The sequence below is a fragment of the Fulmarus glacialis genome, unplaced genomic scaffold (genome assembly GCF_000690835.1).
Source record: "Fulmarus glacialis isolate BGI_N327 unplaced genomic scaffold, ASM69083v1 scaffold24977, whole genome shotgun sequence".
Lineage (NCBI taxonomy): Eukaryota > Metazoa > Chordata > Aves > Procellariiformes > Procellariidae > Fulmarus > Fulmarus glacialis.
This window is the reverse complement of record NW_009224537.1, coordinates 5,542-24,949: the sequence shown is the minus strand read 5'-3', so window position 1 is coordinate 24,949 and position 19,408 is coordinate 5,542. Positions and strand designations below refer to the sequence as shown.

At 40.8% G+C, this 19,408-nt stretch overlaps 1 protein-coding gene across 1 annotated transcript in view; it reads right to left on the bottom strand.

The window, feature by feature from the left end:
• LOC104079961 (protein unc-13 homolog B) overlaps positions 1-15,978 on the bottom strand; it is an 84,202-nt gene extending 68,224 nt beyond the window's left edge. The window contains exons 1-6 of the mRNA XM_009582177.1: positions 15,931-15,978; positions 15,151-15,156; positions 14,127-14,201; positions 13,447-13,666; positions 4,653-4,880; positions 4,205-4,346 (exon numbers count right to left, since the gene is read on the bottom strand). Of these exons, the coding sequence (XP_009580472.1) occupies positions 4,205-4,346; positions 4,653-4,880; positions 13,447-13,666; positions 14,127-14,201; positions 15,151-15,156; positions 15,931-15,978 (719 nt within the window). The remainder of the gene's footprint in view (positions 1-4,204; positions 4,347-4,652; positions 4,881-13,446; positions 13,667-14,126; positions 14,202-15,150; positions 15,157-15,930) is intronic.
• Between the last annotated feature and the right edge of the window lie 3,430 nt (positions 15,979-19,408).

Sequence of the window (19,408 nt, the reverse complement as noted above, 5' to 3'; positions counted from 1 at the left end):
AATGGTGCAGCTATCCTAACTACAAAGAGCAGATAGTGATTCTGAGCGTTACATCTTTAGCTACATTAACTCAGCTTCCCAACAGGTGCTTGCCACAAGGCATCAACTCTGCATTCAAATTTAAGTTTCGCATTGGTAACTGAGCAGGTAAACAAGCAAGATTTCATCAGAATGCCAGTTTCAGTATCTGCAGTAGCTGGAGAATAAAGAAAGCAAGACAACCTGAATAGCCCCTGCCATATGGTGAAGGGAGGCTGAGGGTGCAGAGTTACAGTGACATTTATAAACACAGTGGTCTCAGAAGGGGAAGTCTAAAAAACAGCTCTGAACAGTCACATACAACCACAGAGATAACTGAAAGTTGCTGAGCTTGATAACAGGCTCAGCAGCTGAAAGGAAAATTGAGGAACCGAATAGAAGCTTTTGGGTGACAACCCAGTGGTTAGCTATGCATCAGCACCATTCCCAAAGGATTAACAGGAATGTACGTCATGTGGGGCTCTGCATGCCCTAGTAAAATATTGATTATCTGCTAGCAGGAGGCACTGCATTTATTTTAACTCAGTTACTCTTCTGCAGTGAGAGAGAATAAACATGCCTCTTGCAAACTGTTCAGTGACAATGTAAACTGTTCCAGGCAATGATTTCACACCCACCATTCAAAGCTTCAGACACAGCTGTACTCAGACAATACAACTTCAAGGGGATATTACTGTAAAATGAACGAGTCATTTTGTGCCTAGGCCAAGAAAAACAGCAAAGTCCTGTTTGAATCCAGTAATTTCTAGTGCTCATGGTCATTGAAGACTGGGGCGCTTCCTGAAAAAAAGGTACGGACTAGCAGCCTCCAACTAGCAGCGCAGGGCTCTCCCTTTAAAACAGAAACTCTGTCCCGCAGTCAAAAGTTTATTCTCCTAAACACTGTCTGCCATTGTAACCCATTCAAATGGATGCACAGCTTCAGCATTTACAAAAAAGATTCTAGGAAGCCTGTATTTTCTACTGACAGTCTAAAACATGCCTAAATGGGGAATTAATGTTCTATTCTAATTGCATTGAATAGTGCAAAAATATCTTTCCTCTAATATTACTGGGCTATTTCCTAAGGAAATGAGAGTTACGCAGACTTGTTATGAAAGCTTCTACGTTCCAACAAGTTCTGTGAAAAAATTACAGCTAGATGGAGAACAGAAACCCATACCAGCTGCCATCCCTGGAAAGTCTGCAGCCACCTGGCTCTCATCTACTGACTGATCCAGGCAACTCAGAACCAACTGGAGGTAGGACATGTGCTGCCTTCTGTCCAGCCAGAATCAAGGGCAAGGGAAGAGAGCTGAGGGCACAGAGGAGAAATGTACTGAGCAAAGCAAGGAGGCTGCCTCTAAGCCTGCTCATCATAGCTATAGGAAAGGGATCTGGGATTACTGCAGAAGGGGAACGGGATGTAAAGCAAGGGAAGCAGGCTTCCTTGCTCACAGAACATTTCTGTATTGCATTTCTGTATCGCTTGATGACGTTCCCGATCAAGCTTCTTCCTGCCAAGCACCATATATGCAGAGTCTTTGCATCAAGCCTGCAAAACTTTGAACTGAGCAGAAAGATCAACCCCTTATGTTTTCATAGGTCTTCAAACTCCAATGAAAGATACAAAAATCTCTCTATAACAACATGTTTCCTAAAGCTAAAGATGTAAATATACAAAGAGATAATTTTCAGAAAGAAACATGACCTGCAATCACTTGCTCAGACAACATGAATACGCTCCAATAACTGGTTATTAATCTGAGCAGATGCCTATAGTGACACAGGCTAGTAGTGACCTAAACAGCACTTACAATGGAAACCTGAAGTGTTTTCAACACTGTCTTTTCTAAAATACGGTTCTAAATCTGGACTTCCAAATTGGGTCAAAGCCTACCACAACAGTTTTTTTGAAAATATATAGAAAAGGAACAAAGTCATATTTAAGGAGAGGTATTCAAGTTAATATACTTTTCCATCCATCACCATAAATAAGCACAGAAAAACTATTTGAAATAGGTTATTGCAGCCTTAAAAAATTTAAAACTTGTTTAAGCTGCTTTTAATAAACTTTACTGAGTCTGTAGACAGAATTGTATCACTCAGCTGTACATAGTCCACTTCAATTCATGCCATGGATTACAGTAACAATGCTGTAATTACAGTGACTGATGCACACAGATTTCTGGCTCTATAGCCAACCTTTGAAAAGACGCTAGAATTATGATCATATAAAAGACACTGGGCACCTAATGAACCCCAGCCACAAACAAGTCTGTCCAACGAGCCAAACAAAAGGAACAGCAATTGCTAAATCACACATTAGTTACTGACCTGACTTCTCCCTACCCACCTATCTTGCGCCCATTGAAGTGTTTAAGCGTTTTGAACACCAAACTTCTCACATGTCTTCTGGAAGGTAGGCTTTCAATAACTACCAGCACACCTTTCTACCACTGTCACAAATTAACCCCATTCTAAGAAACAAACCCACCCCCCCAACCCTTTAAATTTTTGATTGTCTTGACAATCTCTTCTAAAAAAGCTTGGTATGTAATGGGTATTTTTGGCCAGCATATGTTGATTTAAATTGCCATTTGATTATGGGGTAGAAAATCTCATAAATTTTAAGAGTTGTAAGCTGAAAAAAGATCCATAAATGCAAAAAAGATGGGCGTGTAAAAGACCAATGCTGTATACACTTCTAAATGACTCTCTCCTCACCCAGCATAAGGTGAGCTTTAAGAACTACTAATGAAATGACACATCGATTCCTACTGAATGCTCTCCTGCCATCAATCTGGACACTGTGCTTATTTCCTTCATCTCCTCCTGCTGTTCCAAGGCAACTAAAACAACCACACAGGCAAGATAGAAAGTAGCATCAACTCTAATGCCCAACAGCACATTATCTGCTGAATCACAGACAGGGCGATAAAATCTAAACAGTGGCACCGTTAAAACCGTGACATTTATCACGTTGCGCTATCTATCTTTGAACACAGTATTTGTTGAAGCTCCTAAAATTAGAAGGGAACACACTGCAAATACCATGGTAACCACTTGGCATGGTAAATCAAGGTCCTTAAGGCTCCCACACAGACTTACTGCTATTGTGACTAGAGTTATCCAAATGGCACCTAAGCATACTTACTACTTACCAAGCAGTAATGTTACCTTGGATTAAACTAAGAATAAAGCCAAGGGCTTACTCACTCAAAATAGCACCAAGATTTTTCTGACGTTAATGAGTAGCTCAAAACTACTTTAAAAATAATTTTGTTTGCACTGTGCGTTGTAAAGACAAAGCTGGGCTGATATAAGCTTGATTTAAAAACACAAACAAATTTCAGTTTAGGTAAAAACAGGAAGGAAAAAAAGGAAATGGAGAGAAGGGACAAGGAAAGGGCTTACACGTTAAAGGAAATAAAGATGTTTGAGGTTGAGTAAGATCATCCAGAATCTTCAGAAAACGCTTGCTGGATTTCATGTCTCCATTTTGTTTTATAACATGTTCAATGATAAATTGAGGGTACTGTTTACTTATTCAATAAAAGCAGGATGGAATAATACATTCTTCAGCCTTCTGAGAGTAGTTGATATCTAAAGAATTGTGCCTCCAGCCTTCGCTTTCAATTCAGACATGGATACATTGCTTATCTCGAAAGCAGATAATCCCTCAAGTTATTGTTACATTGATTTTCCAGAATTAAAAGGGGAGACTGGTAGCGTCACAGACAAGTGACAGACAACTAACTACCTTTAACCTTTGTTGGTCAAACACCAGTAGCAGGTCACAGCAATAGGTCACGAGAAGTTTGCTTAGTCTTTTATACAAACTTTACTCTTTCATATTACAAAGAATTTTGAAAGTATATCTATTAGCCAGGAACGAAAGTCACTGAGTTAAAGATTTTCCTTTCTCTTTAGCTTTCTTTAGAAACATCAATCTAAAAGTGTTCACAGAGCAGACAATTTATATATACACAAGACAGATGAAATGGACAGCTGTGCACGACATCAAACCCTCCAGACGCACACACACACAACGCTGAACGGAAATGAAACCATCATACATTACAGGTGGCGTGGGAATGCATACTGACAGAGAAGACATAGCTGTCAAAGCACAAATCATACAAACAGGCAAAAGGGCACTGAGAGTCCTTGTAAGAGCACTTACAAGTAAAACTTCTCTTCCCAAACAGGGTTCAGATTCCCAAAAATCGTTTTTGTCCTCTTCTTTGTTTTACCCACTTGAACAGTTACATACGGATCGCTGGACCCAGTCTTGTCTTTGGCCTGCAGACCCTGAGCACACACCACTGGAAGGAAAAAAGAAGGGTTACCACCACCATGCAATAAGACAATGTGTCCACACACCACATGAAGCAGCAGCTCAGAATGGCCAGAGAAACAGGAATATTGCTCATGAGAGCTTTTCTGATGAGCCTCAGCTTGTGGTGCATTACAGTGCCTGGGGTAGGATATCTCCACCTGCCACCTGTACACTGAGCAGTAAGAGCCAGAAGACAGAGAAGCCCTTCCTCTCCATTCTCCTTAGCTTCACCAATTCTCTCTTACCTTAGGCTCAAAGAAAGGCCAAGAGAACTCATGCCTCCCTCACTCACCCGTGATCGTGATCTTTGCTGACCATTTTGAGGTGCCATCAAGCACGCTCTGTTTCACTGTCTTCATCTGCTGAGCATGTGCCAATTTGCTCTCACAGAACACATCTCTGATCAAGTCAAAGATCTCCGGCTTGTTCCGCTCCCGGATTTTCATGCGATCCTTCATGGCCATGATGAAATTCTGGGTTCGGTCTTCAGCTCCATGCTTCGAGCTCTTCTCTGCTGCTCCTGTGCACCAGAAAGTACACAATGCTCATCAGAAACAGACAAACACCAAGTCATGTTTGATTGAATCTGGACAGCAGAATCAAAGCCATGAGTTACCATCCACATGATGGCTCTTGCTATTGACTTTTACAGTCAGACCCCCCCCTCATTTCAACACATATCCAAGAGAATCTGGATCACTTGGAGCTGGGAGGGTATAATGGAAGGGGGGTGCCCAGACTCCTCCATAACCTGTGACCAGGTTGCTCTCCTGACAACAGGCTTGAGTTCCATACCCCTGCAGCTGAGGAAGACCCAGAAATGAGATTCTTACTCGTAACAGCAGATATCATCACACCCCTTCCTCTCATCTCGTTGCTTTAAATAAATAAATCCCTGCTTGGGCAAGTGCTAAGAAGAGGACATAGAACCTCCATTACAAATAGTATCTCTGAGCTTGTCTCAGTGCTGCACCTCTGCACCACGGAAGGGCAGAAGTTCAGTGGGCTGACATGGTCAGTATTTCCTACTGATGTGTGCCACAGGACTCCCCATTCAGCACACAGTCACTACACAATCTATGTCCCATTCTTCTGCCGGGAACCACCCTGTTTGGATCAGGCATCAAGCTGCAGGCATCCAAAGTGCCTCTCTGGATCCCACTCTATTTTATCAGTTTGTAGGGTGACAACTCAAATAATGCATTCTCAGAATTGCATAGGCATAGTAACTATAAAAAATACCTATAAGGCAGCAAATTCAATAGTTAAAAACTTGCGCCATCATAAGTATGGGGCACTAGTACAGTATCTAGCAGCTGGAATCACAAAAGCCATGCATAGGTGTTTGTATTACATAGGTATTTAACTGTAACTGGAAAAAGAGAGGCCTCTGGTCACTTGCATACCTCTTACAAAACTTAAAAATTCATATAATTATGATATAAGAATGCTCCCTATTCAACCAACTGCTTCCTATTCAATTTTGACAGTCATGTTTGCTGTCAAAATTCAGCCACTGACTATTGTGTCAGATGTGAGGCATCCATTAATGAAAGCACTGACATGAGCTAACAGGGCAGACAAACGAGGGTGTGAAATGAAAAGCAGGAACCCAAGATTGCACACAGTCTCTCTACGTACAGTCTGCAGTGATTTCAAGTTAAGATTTTAAATCAGATTAAGTTAAACGAGTACAAAAGTCCTGTGAACACATTCAATCATTCTGTTTAGTTTAACATGCTTTTGCTTGTTTTTCTTTTCTTGGATAGTTTAATTAAAATAAGCTTTGTTAGTTTAATATGCTGTTGCTTGTTTTTCTTCTCTGGGATAGTTTAATTAAAGTAAGCTTTGTCCTAGAAAAATTATCTTCATCCAGGTGTTCATCAAATATTAAATTACCTTAAAAATACGCATTACAGCAGGTGCAAGTGTGTGCAAAGGGAGCCATCAATCACAAAGGTACATTAAACTGTTTTCTTCTGGAAGAAGTGGGCAAATACAATATCTGGTGCACTTTCAATATAAAGCATTACGCTTTTGCATATGAAACAGTTTCAGCAGGCAGTGATCAAATATGAATAAAGTTCTGTGAACACACAACATAAAAGACCCCAGCAGTACAACATAACAGGCAACCTTGTTAGCAGGCTCGACAGGGTGCCCAGTGACTAACGCTGCCTGAAGACATCCATTTCTAGGGCCTTCAATCTAACACCTTTCACCGTTACTAAATTCACTTCAATAAAGAAACAAAACTCGATTATAACTTCCACCATCCAAACCAAAAAGAATAAAAACACAGTTTGGAACAGACTGTGACCGCTGAAGTTTCAGAAGTTCATTAAGGACACTGCATACCAAGGCATGCTATTAAAGACCTGGGTATAAAACAAGCCATAACTCCGCATTACCTGGTAATTATTTTTTTCATTTTACTTGCTAGAGGCTTGATGTTCAGTATTGCATTTAGTACAATAAAATGTATCTGCCCCAGAGTTTCCTATTGTTGGCTTAAGATAAAATGAAATCAAAATACTGGAATTAATTACACAGTCCCTGCTGTCTCTACCCACCAGTGATGAAGAACTAGCACCACCCAAAGTGATGTCTTGTATCAGGCAATCATCCAGCTGTAGACCCAACATTTATTAAAGGAATATGAAACCGAAATGATACCAGGGGCTATACTTTGAACTTTGGATAAGAAGTGCTATTCAGCTTTAACAGAATAGCAGGTCTTCTGGGGACGAAGATGGACTCTATGCAGTATATGCAGAGCTACAGAAAATGATTGGGAAATCGGGAAAGGCCAAACCGAACAATTTGCCTTTCCTAGCTGGAATTCTGAAATCTGTAGTGATCCAAAGAAACCAACCCTGCCCTGACCTTTCTGACTTTAAGGAAATTAAAAACCAAATTCAGTCATTAAGAGTGCATGTTGTGCATGAGCAGAATGCTCTATTTCAGAACCATTTTCTAAATAAATTACTAGCCAGGCAGCTTGCAAATATAAATGTTTCACTGTTCATGACTGAGATGGGCCAAGAATTATCACAGTTCTGGGGTGGCATGGTGTGCATCATTGCCTTAATGCAAGCACTCCAGGAGCATCAAATGATGCTTTAGAATACAAACTTGGACAAATGGAAGAATTCTAGTTAAAAACATGTTTAACACCCCCACCACCTCCAGAGACCTTGCATAGTGCATTTATCCCTCTGCAAGGCTAGCAGCAGTCCGGGACATCCTGGGTTGCAGGATGTGCAAGCCATGTCACACAGATCCCTAAAGAGCACTCTCTTTAAGTCACCTCTAAGGCTTGGCTCTGCCTCCTGACTTTCAGAGGAAATCCCCTATCTCCATCCATGCTGCTTCCCCACTCTGCCCAGATAATGTACTCAGGTAAGATGGCTCTGTCACTCCTTCCCTGGGAAAGGTCTCTTTCTCCCTGCAGAGGTTGCACCTGAACTGCAGTGCAAAAGCCAGAATCAGACAGACACTTTATTTAACAATTCGGACTAATAAAGAACAGACAAACCCTCTGTCTCAACAACAAACTCTTTCTTAATTTTAACACCTGCTTGTTGATACAAAACCACCAGAGTTTCCAAAACAACCATTGGGGGACTACCTACCTATAATGTATGTGATATAAACCCAAAGCATGTCACTATACTGGATAGCAGAAGGTGCTTTTGCTGCTGTTGGACTTGAATCATATTTATTCAGCTGCAAAAAGAAGGTTTTGGCCAGTGGATCAGTTTTTCAAGTAGTCCTGTAAATGGCAACAGAAAGGCATGGGAATATACAAGTACTATGTACAGTATCATACAAATGGTACTGGCCATTCCTTCTCTCTTCCTCTCTAGGACTTAATTATGAATCAATTTATGACTGGAAACAGAAAGCAAATATGTCTATATTGGGAATTGTATTGATACAGCTATTAGTAAAACGCCAGTGTTGTTACCCTATGCTTTAACAGGAAAAAGTCAAGAAAGCAACACTGGCAGGATAGAAGACAGCTGTTCAGTAGGCGGATAATGCTTAGAAATTATGTATTCCTGAAACTTAAAATAGATATTCAAGTTTCAAATAAAGGTATCCTTCCTCCTTCTGTGCAAATATTTTCCTACATAGGATTCTGGGAGCAAACAAGTGTTCATCACCATGGTGTCTAATCATCATTCAACCCAGAAGCCAAGATGATTACCACAAGAGTGACTTAATCGGTCTCAGTAACAGTCCACTCACTGAGCTGATCCCTGGACTGCAGTCTCTGAATTCAGAGTGCAACACACACAAGTTTCTCATCCAAAAAGCAACAAAACATACCTGACTTCCCATCCTGAGTCAAAGCACTGAACAACTCGAGAGGTGAACCAAGGCCTCAGGAGCCAAAACAGTACCAAAAGCAGGGCATTCAGTAACGCAGCCCTGATAGCTTGTGTGAAGTTCTCCAAGGCTTGTTGCTCCAGCACACCATACAGGAGCACCATTAAAGACATATGGCTAATCACACACAACACAGATTTAACGTGCAACAGTAGTTTAAAGCTTGAGATCTCATTTCCTCATTTTCAAGATTCTGATATTCCAGGGCCATTTCTTTTCTCAGGTTTAACTGTAAACTACCGAGGACTAGATCACCACAAAAAAAAAGAAAAAAACCCAAAGACATGCTTGCAGAAGCGGGTTACTATGGCTTTTCAAACGCTAGCCCAGAGCTGTACAGGCCCCTTTTACTAGGATCTTGCTAACATAATGGTCTTCCCTTCCACCCTCTTCATAATTCTGCCTACTTCTCTGCATCCATTTCTTGGTATCCTACACATCCATTACTCTTCCTTTGGTACCAACATTGCCCAACCGATTGTATTTTAGTTAGTACTATACCAGTGCTCAGACCAAGAGATAAAAGCTCTCTTTTTCCAAAATCTTTGCATGCTACGGGGATTTTAAAGAACATCCCTCCATCCATTTTCAGCCAAGTAAGAAACGAAGTGTACCCATGCAGCAGAGATTTCAAGTACTTCCAAGAATAGCAGAAGGCTAAAAAGAGCGCATCTACCCTTGAGCAAGTATTTATGAGCTTATAATAAAAAGGTAAGCGCCCCATCATCAGAATAATATCTTCTAAGTACCTAAAATAGAGAAACATCCTCTTAGAGAAACAGCCTGGTGCCAACAGAGCCATAAACCAGATGGCTGCAGTACACATGCCGCAACTGATTCCAGTTTACTGCACTTCAGACATTGCTAACTCATTTTTTTAACCAGTCTGCAAATGGATTTTCTTTCATATTGCAACAAAGCGTTGCTGAATTTGAGTATTTCGTCACTGCAGTCCTACACATTTGTCGACTGTATCAGATACTCAGTTTCTTAAAAATATGGAAGGTGAGAAAAACACCCTCAGCAGAAATAACCAAACTTAATTCTAACAGACTTGGGGAAAGAGATCCTTTTATTTCCCGCAGAAAGGCACTGAAGGATAGAAGATGGATAAACAGCACATTTTGATTCTAAGGAGTAAATTCCCAGGTGTCTACCCAAAATTTCAAAGCATTTAAATGGAACTACCATTGCTACCAGCCGGAAAATTCATTTTACTCCAATGCAACATTTTCTGGAAGACTTACACAGGCCTGAAGTGAAGATATATCCTGAGGCATCAAGGTATAATCAATAGAATTGTATTTGTTACCAGCTGAAAAGTCATTTTACTCCAATGCAACATTTTCTGGAAGCCTTAAATAGATCTAAGTGAAGATATGTCCTGAGAATATTTGGTTTTGTTTTTTTGTTTTTATTTTTACTGACAGCAGCAATAAAACTTCTGTTAGGAAGAAACCCCTCCTGAATTCAGTATACAAGAAAGTTCAGTCTTGAATGTATTGGATCTCTAAACGGTTGCCCGTCCCCCAGAAACCCTCATTTCTCATGTGAAGGATTCTAGCATGAACATGCCAAAGCAAAGAACACAGTCACATGAAAAAGCCTTTTAATAGATTTCTAGTATTGATAATACTTGTTTTTCCAACGCAGCAGCACATGCACATATGGGCCTCACCATCTTCTTAATCTCTGTGCACTATCTTTCCTCTACCTCCTCTGTCTTTTAATTACACAATTGCCATCTTCAGTTTCCTTTACACCTGTACCCCAGATGATGATATCACTGAGTACCCTCACAGATCCCAGGCTCACAGTCTCTGTATCTTTCCTGTTCTGATGCTGGGCAGCTTTCACATAACTCAGTGAGTAAAGTTTTTGTTTGGTTGGGTGTTACCTTTCTACACGCTTCACAAGTTTTGAACCCAGTGTACTCTCAGTGGTTTCCTCTTTATTTCTTTAACTCTGCATGCTGAAGTATCTTGTGTTTACATTTTGAAAGGAAATGTGCAAAGCAAACATCTGCAATCCCATGAATAAAATAATCTAATGCTTTGCCATATATGAAAAGTAGTGGCATTTCCAGTTGTTGCTTCTATTCCATAGAAAAGCGCAGACTATTACCACCACCACATCCCACAGCCCATTCCATAAGCTTTTTTAATTCCAACCAGAGATTAGAAAACCTGCCCCCATGGTTATTCTTCAGAGGCTGTTCCAGAGACTTCCTGTTCTCATCACTGAAGTTGTCTTCTACTTCCATCTTTAATTTTCTTACAGCAAATTTATTCCATTTTTTCTTTCGTAAACAGTAAGCTTAAACAGAACATCTTCTTCCCTGCTGCTTATCTCCCTCTTCCCCAATATAGTTCAGGCATAAACAGGTTCAAACAAGGATTAAACCAATTCGCAGAGCCATCACTGCCAGCTATTAAACACAGCACCTACTGCTCAGAAAAGCTTTAAGCCATGGATAGCTGCAAGAGTAAACCAAAGTCATAGGAGCTCTACCCTCGCGTGTCTTACACCTCTGCCTTGGGCTCCACAACATCCCTTTAGAAACATTCTATTGGGACAGACCTAGTATGGCTATTTTTACTTTTTTGAAACAGCATCGTTCCTCTCCTTCTCCTGACCCACACTGCCAAGCTTCTCTTTCAAAAGTTTAACAAACTCATACCATCCTCTCTCGAGACATTCTCCTATTTTCCCCATTAACATTGAACTCTCTCCAGTACCCATTCCAGTCCGAAGTCTCCCTTCTTGCACATGGATAGCCACAGCCGTCCTCTGCAGGAGTATATTTCTTCCTAGTCATTAGCTACTTCTTAAATTTAGTTTTCCTTCTATTGTTTTCCACTTCATGACCCCTGCTCTGTACAACAGCTTTGTGCCCGTTTCCTCACTGCTGCTGGTGCGAACCTAATTTTCCTCTGCTCTCCATAGCATTTTCTATCAGTATCTATTTATCAGTACTGAGATATCCCAGCTCCATTGCAACATTGTAATGTCCTGGACATGCATCTGAATCAAGCCTGGATGTGCGTATCAGCAGCTTTTCATCTCAAATACTGAAAATCACCAGTCAGTAGAGAGTTCTGGTGAACTCCAGAAACAAGTAAAGTTATCCTAGTCTACTGACCCTCTACGTCAGGTTTTGACAGAAAACTGAGTTATGGCTTAACTACATTCTCCTGAACCAACCGCAACACAGCAGCTCTTTGCTCAGTCGCAAAATGGTTGCAACAAAGTGAAGGTGTCAATGATGCAATTGCTCGAATGCCATAAATTGTAAAGATCACCTTGCAACCCTCAAAGACAAATCTAGAAATGCTAAGCAACTGAGGAGGAACAGAGATGTTTCACCAGTTTCTGATAAATAAGCCCCAGTCCTAAGTATGACTTATTTAAAACTGCACATATCAAAAATACAAGCATAAACAACGTCCATTTGGGGTCTCAAGATAAGCCATAAGAAAAACAAATGACCTATGATTCACTGGTATCCCTTGCAGGATCATCCAGTCTGGCTTTCCCAAACAACTTAAGCCTGAGGCAGGTACAAGATTTGACTCTCGATATTCCTATAATTGCTGACATGGATTTGCAGTAAGTCTGTTTATACTTCACAAACTTTTCTGATTCCTTAGACTTAGTCCATCAAGCTGGAACACCAAGAAAATCAAGAGTGAACAGAAACAGCCCCACCTTCCTACTCAAGATTTAACACATATGGTAGAAATTTCTATTCCATTTAGACTAAGAAATTTTGCTCTCAAGCAGGAACATCAATTTGAGACCAAATCAAGAAACTGTTTTACAAGCAAATAAAAATAACCTGACCAAGCCAGATGCCCAAATTAACACTTTTTCTCTTTTTTTTTTTCCTTTAATCAAATTCCTTTTAAACTTCTGCATTGTTTCTGTAAGTTCTCATTTATTCTGCAAAGTCACAGCTCTTTGAAGAATTCTTCTTTGAAGAGAGGGCTTAGTTTTTGAACACTGCAGGAAAAAACCCACCAAAATAAACAGAAATGCTAGTAGGAAAATGAAATACTGCCCATACAGTCAAACAACACCTTCCTATCTGACTCATCATCTGTGCTGGCTCAGGCCCCGGTCTCTAAAGCAATTCAGCCATGAGACCCTTCTGTTAAAAAGACAAAATGCCTTGCCAATCTGCACTTGGTACAGAGAATCCGAGCTAAGTCCATGAACTCTAACCCCTAAGCAGGAACCCAGTGCTGCTCTGAAGAGCTTAAAACTGATGGTTAAAACAAGCAACCTGACTGGGATATAAGGGCAGGAGGGACAGAACGAAAGTCAGAATATCCAGCCTACCACCCTATTTATTCTTCCATGCAGGGTATGTTAGCAAATACACCGCCTGAGCTGACACTGAGAGAGATTAAACATGACATGGCTTAGAACCAAATAGATGTGAGAGTCAAGAATTAAACCTTCTTTTAAAGCACATCAAGCACAATATTGCAAATAAGTTCTTCTGCATCAGCGGAGCTGTCTGTGTCCGCAGGGCAATGGGGGTAGGTTTAGCTCAATGACACCTTTTCAGAAAGTACGCAGTCATTTTAATAAATGCAGCTTCACTGACCACTGAGGTATCACCTATACATTTAGGAAAGCTCTAGTAGCACTCTTGGAACAGCCGCACTCCACTGGCCACTACTCACTCTGTAAGCAGTCAGCATTGAGCAAATCTTGGCACTTCTCATGGCACTTGACTCCACATTCACCGCAGCGCATTCCCTGCCGTGCAATACCCCACAGCAGCCCCTCACATTCATAGCAGTAGGTCGGAGTTGTGGCTGTCCACACTTCAAAGTTGTGCGGGGTTGTACAAGAAATGGGGTAAATTAAGGCTTGCAAGGTCTTCTTATAGACATGAGATTTCTGAAAGGCAAAAGCACACATAAACCAACATTCAGGAAGGTGACTGAACTATTTTTGCTGGTTAACACATGAGCAGTGCAATAAATCTACACATTTGAGGTGGCCAAATTTATCAAACTTTTACAAGCAGCAGCAGAAGATGTTTCTCCAGGCATTTAAAAAAGTGGAGGAGATGGAAGAAAAGGTTTGTGAATGAGGGATATCTTGCATAAAGCAAGTTTCACACACTGTCCCCCATGGTAGATAGCACAGAAGGAAATGTCAAGATTACATTTTTCAGGACCATATTGACACATTAAATGTTATTTTTCACATGTTTGGTTTCTTTAAACAAATGATACAAGAAGCTTTGCATCTATATTTTTAGACATCTGTGAAGCTGGCTCTGCATCCCAGAGAGCCAAATTCCCTTAATTTGCTTACTAAAAGTTAACAGGAGCCAAGCAACCCTCCCACTTACCAGCTCTTCATCTTTGAGAGATGTTCTAGTGGCCATTGCTGAGGTAATTCCGGCTTTCCGGGACTGAACCAGTGACTAAGGAGAAAGAAAGTTTTTTGATCACCACCAATATTCAGAAATGCACTGGCATTACATGCCCAGAGATGTGACCAAGGGGACTCTGTCATCCCAGACACCAAACTAGCATTCTATTACATTCTAGTTGGTTTCTTAAATGATAACTCACATCTCAGAAGAGTCAAATGTGTACTCTGAAAGGTCTCCAACTTGTTTCCATTTGCCCAAAACTAGTCTCACTCTGGTAAATTTTTATTTGCTTCTCTTGTAAGGACTGTCAATGAAACCTGGGTTTACATTTCCACTTCTACGTTCTGGTAGCAATGATAATTCTGCTATTGCCTAAGGTCACTATGTAAGACTCAATCTTCTACATCTAACTTTATTCATAGCCAAAAGGAGATCATTTCATCAGTTTTACAACATACACAACACCCCCAAATGCAGAAGTGAAAGGGTTACAAATAAACAGGTTAAAAAAAGAACAGACTGGGTTGGGAGCACAGGTTTGAATGTGCTGGTGTATCACATTCATTGGCCATCACTGAATACAATGAACAGTGTTTTCCCCTCAAAACTGCCTTCTTCGCATCACACCAACACCGAGTTCTGCAGCCTTGGACAGCACAGGGCAGTGCCTTTGCAGTACCTCACATTGACATACAAAGGATTTCTTCAGCAAGCCATTCCAGTTAGATGAAGGCAGAGGTGGAAATTAAAGCTAGCAACATATGCTTTGAAATCATCAAACTCTATTAGAAACCTCCATTTATGCTCTGATTCATCCTGTTTGAAGACAGACTGAAACAGTTCATTCCATCAGTGATGGAGCAGGACAGAGTGCTAGATACGCATGCACTGCAATACTGCAGGTTCAAAACAAAAAGCAAAAAAGTGGAGGGAAAATAAGGTAAAATGATTTTTTTTTCTGGTGAAGACTTGGTGGATAGTCTTTAGCTCCACTTACCATGGCCTGTGTAGAGAGAGAATGAAAGCGTACAAAGGAAGTAACACAAGTTAATGCCATTATTGCGAAGATTTAAGATACAAGCAGTTAGTAAGACGCATATTAAGCTTTCCATGCATAAGCTGGCAGAGAGAATTGCATGCATCTTTTCACAGGAATTACAGGATATGGAAACTTTGGTCTTTCAGCTGTTACAGCATTTCTCCCAACTATGAAATTGCTACGTGTACTGAACACAGCCAACAGAAAACCATTTGTCCCGCAGAAGCCTTATTTCACCATATCACACAAGCATATGAAACTTGTCCTCATTACTTGCTTGGTTCTTGTGCTTCCTCAGTACAGAAGCCTACTGGCAATACTGCAAATTACTTTAAAAATCCAAGCACATATGCTCGTTTATCTATCCTCTGAAATTTCAACTTTCTGGTAGGTTGCCAAACCTCATATGGACATTATAACTTTCCCCAAAGTATGTGATTTTTAGGAAAACATTTAAAAATAATGCAGGCCTAAAAATAATCAAATATTCTGTGTAGAATAAAAAGGAAAAAGAACATGAAAAGTATCTTAATTCTGCCAAATAATGAAACTGGCTACAAAACCACAGCTCATTCTCACTGAGATTTTTCCAAGCACAACTCCTAACCCCTTACTGTAAGAATTAATTTAACTAAACAGGAAACCTTCAACTTCTTGAAGTGACAATGAATGTTACTGTATGCCAAAAAGTAATGCCACTTGCACTAATGGCTGTGTAGCAGAAGAAAAATCTCTTACCAGATCACTGACAAGTGGAATTGGCTTTTTTTTGCGTAGATCAGGCATGCTATCAATGCCATAGAGACCACCTGCAGGCCTGGAAATTCAGGAGAGAAAAAAAAAGAGATTAAAAATCTCACCAGCAGTGAGACATAGTAAAGAGATGACCAAAAAACTTCCTTAAAACATCAGCCTCCTTGCTAATATCATAGTCAGTGAGAACGGGAAGAATCAGTTCACTGCAAATGCAACTTAATAATAAACCAAAGTTGTTAACACACTGAAAAAAGGTCATTTTCCCATTCTCAGTTCTGAGGTCTGAGCTAGCTTGCAGAGCACCCAGTGCTTCAGAGCCACTACTGCCAGCAGGGTGGGTGAAGGCAGCCTTATTCCCACCATTTCTGTGGGGCACAGATTTGGCAAAAATACTTACCCAAAGGCAGAACCAGAGTTCTGTCCCAGTAATTCACACGCAGCTTAGTCTTCACTAACTGAGCCACACGCCTCTGCTTCCAGAGGTACTTTTTGTTCCTTAGGGAGAGCTCAGTTTATAGTTTACTATTGCCATTAAGCATCATGGCAGGAAAGACTTTGGAAACTTGAAAACATCCTGTCCCCGGTTTTTCTCCATCCCCTTTCTTTCCATTTAATTAATTGAGGGTTGGGGGCGGCGAGGGTGTCAGGAAGGGGATGCTCTACTGGAGGAAGCAAAATCAGCCAGAATATTATACTTAAGAAAGTGTAAAGTTAATGCTAAAAATGATTAAGCGTTTATCTTCTTCACATGCAACAATCCAGACGTTTCTGCGCGGTGTCGGTGGTTGGGAGAGAGCATATCAAAGTGGATCAGCCCAAGGGCAGGACGCTGCTACCCATCATCTGATTCTAGACTAGAACATACTTAAACCTGGCCCTTGAGATCCGTATGATTATTAGGAAAAACCTCACATCTGAGGAGAAAGAAGATTATTTTTATTTCTATAAAAGGGACTATTTGTGATGCTCAGCTGGTGGAATTGGCAATGGAGCAAAAGGGCCATTACCTCAGCAACGTTTGGAGCCTGCCGAAATAAACCACACTATAACCTGCTTCCTTCCCAATGAGACCAGCCTGGGTAATTGTATCTGGATCCTGCTGTTCACTGGTAACGCCACATGAACGTAAGCCTGTGCTTGAAGAAGGTCTGTTAATTCAGCTTAAAGGCCCCCAGTAAATCAACTGCATTCATCTGTTAGGCCTTAAGAGAATGCTTTTTGCTAAGGTTGGAAACTGAGCACACATTTCTCTGCTGTTACGCCTATCGCATCCGCCCCGAACTGAAAAACAGACCTGTGATGTGACTCCCTCCCTGCAATGAACACCCAGCCGCCAGCCAAAACCCACAGCCCCTCTCGCTGTCTCACTCAACTTCCCCATCTCCACATTGCTCTCATGCCTTGCTAACACTAAGAATATGGTTCCTGAGGCCTTTTTCTTGGCTACAGAGACTGCAAAGAAATTTTCTGCCTCTCTATCCTTAGCTATTCATTTTCACCCCATGCTGGCTTACACCTTTTTGCAGTTGCTGATAAACTGTGTATTTTGCTGATTTGATACATCACACCCAGCTGAAATGCTTTAGGACACCACAGCTACAGGAAAGAGGAGTACGGGTCAAACTGTTCTTACTGCAATAGAAGACACACATGGAGCTACCCTTTAAAACAATCTAGGAAACGAAATTGCCACTATATATTTGCACATGCCATGAAAATTGTGAGGCTGGTAAGTGACAAGAGGCAACCTGCACTCCTCGGCAAGCAGGACCTACTCAAATCCCCTTTCAATACAGCGAAAAGTAAAAAAAAACATCCAGGAAACAACAAACAATGACCAAACCTATGTTGTAGCAGCCCATGCTCTAGGACAGACAAGGATGTCACGGGACAGCCCAGCACAAAGCTGTGTCAAAGAGGGAAACAGTCTATTATATACAGAAACATGCCATACTGCTGTAATGGTAAAAATGACTTTTTTGACAGGGCGTAGGAGGGTGACATGTCCGAGCCACGGCTGAGTTGACAGCTGCTGCTGGCTGAACAAGCTCGGTGGGAAGGTGAGCAGTCACGTGTAACTGCGCGAACGCGTCGGCTCTGCATGCAGCATGAGTCACATTTGCACCGCAGCACGGTGCACGGCTCTCTGTGCTCCTACACGATGAACACAAACCACCCACAGTCAGCTGCGACAACTAGACCTCACAGCTGGGAATGGAAGACAAACCCGGACATTGAGAAAGGTGAAGATTTACAACATTTAATTAAAACTATTGGAATCTTTGGCCAAGAATAAGAACAGTTTTCCAACGCTGGAAATCCTTACAGCGAGGCTACATGGTGTTTTTACTAGAGGCTACCCTCATTTCCAACAGAGAATTCCAGAAAAACATTTTCCCTAAGTTACACTGCAATAATCCCTTCTGGCTTATTATGTAAAAATCTGACCCACATCAAGAAATAAGAAATATCTGCATAAAGTGTTTACACTGTCAGAACTAAGAACAGTCTTGCTGAGATCAAACATGGAATTTCATCTGTTGCCCTAATGTTACAAACCTGTTCCGATACTAGTGATACAGTTTTGGGGTAAAACAGGTGTCATAGAAGACTACCCAGATGATGCCAAGAATTCCAGCATTATTTAAACCACTATACAGCTTATTGGTAAGTTTTGGGTCAAAGATTTGTGTCAAAGCACATGCAAAATAGAAAGGGAGAGTCTGTAAGCTGAAAAGATGCAAAATGGTCACAAGTAAAAATCCAGAGTCAATGCTCCTGCTACAAATCAATGGCACAGCTGGGAATTTAATCTCTTAATCTTTAATCTTTTCTACATGATTTCCAATAATTTTTTTTCCTAATTCAATTGAAAGGGAACTGTGATACTCTGACATTTCCCATGAAAGAAAACCACTAAAATTACATGTTTTATAAATTCAAGATGAACCTAAACAAGTTACTGTGCTTGAGAAACATGTCTAGTTACAACCTGGTTTGCTGCAAAATATTTATGATAGACTGAGGTTTATGATAGAACCAGTTGTAAGCCAGACTGACAGAGAACAAGGCTATTTGAAAGGTGCTTGTATTTGCCACTGAAGAGAAGTATCCTAGTACCTAGATAGTTATACACTCAGATGACCTGTTTTTAGCTTATTAATATTAAAAAAAAAAAAGAATTTTCAGCAACAATTCTTAATTTTCAAAACTATTCAGCTTGTTGTGCTTTCAGCTACCTCAGTCTCTTTATTCAAGCACAACCTCTACTTCACTTAACAAAATTACAGTGTTTGCACAGACAGAAGTACTGACAGTGACGTAAGTATGCACACTGCAGTCTCATATGTAATACAGTAACTCTCCTCTGCAATGCATGTAATATTTATAGCATTATTATGGAGTGCTGTATTGAGGAGTGAATAGCATTTCCGTATGAGAAGATGATTTGCACTAATAA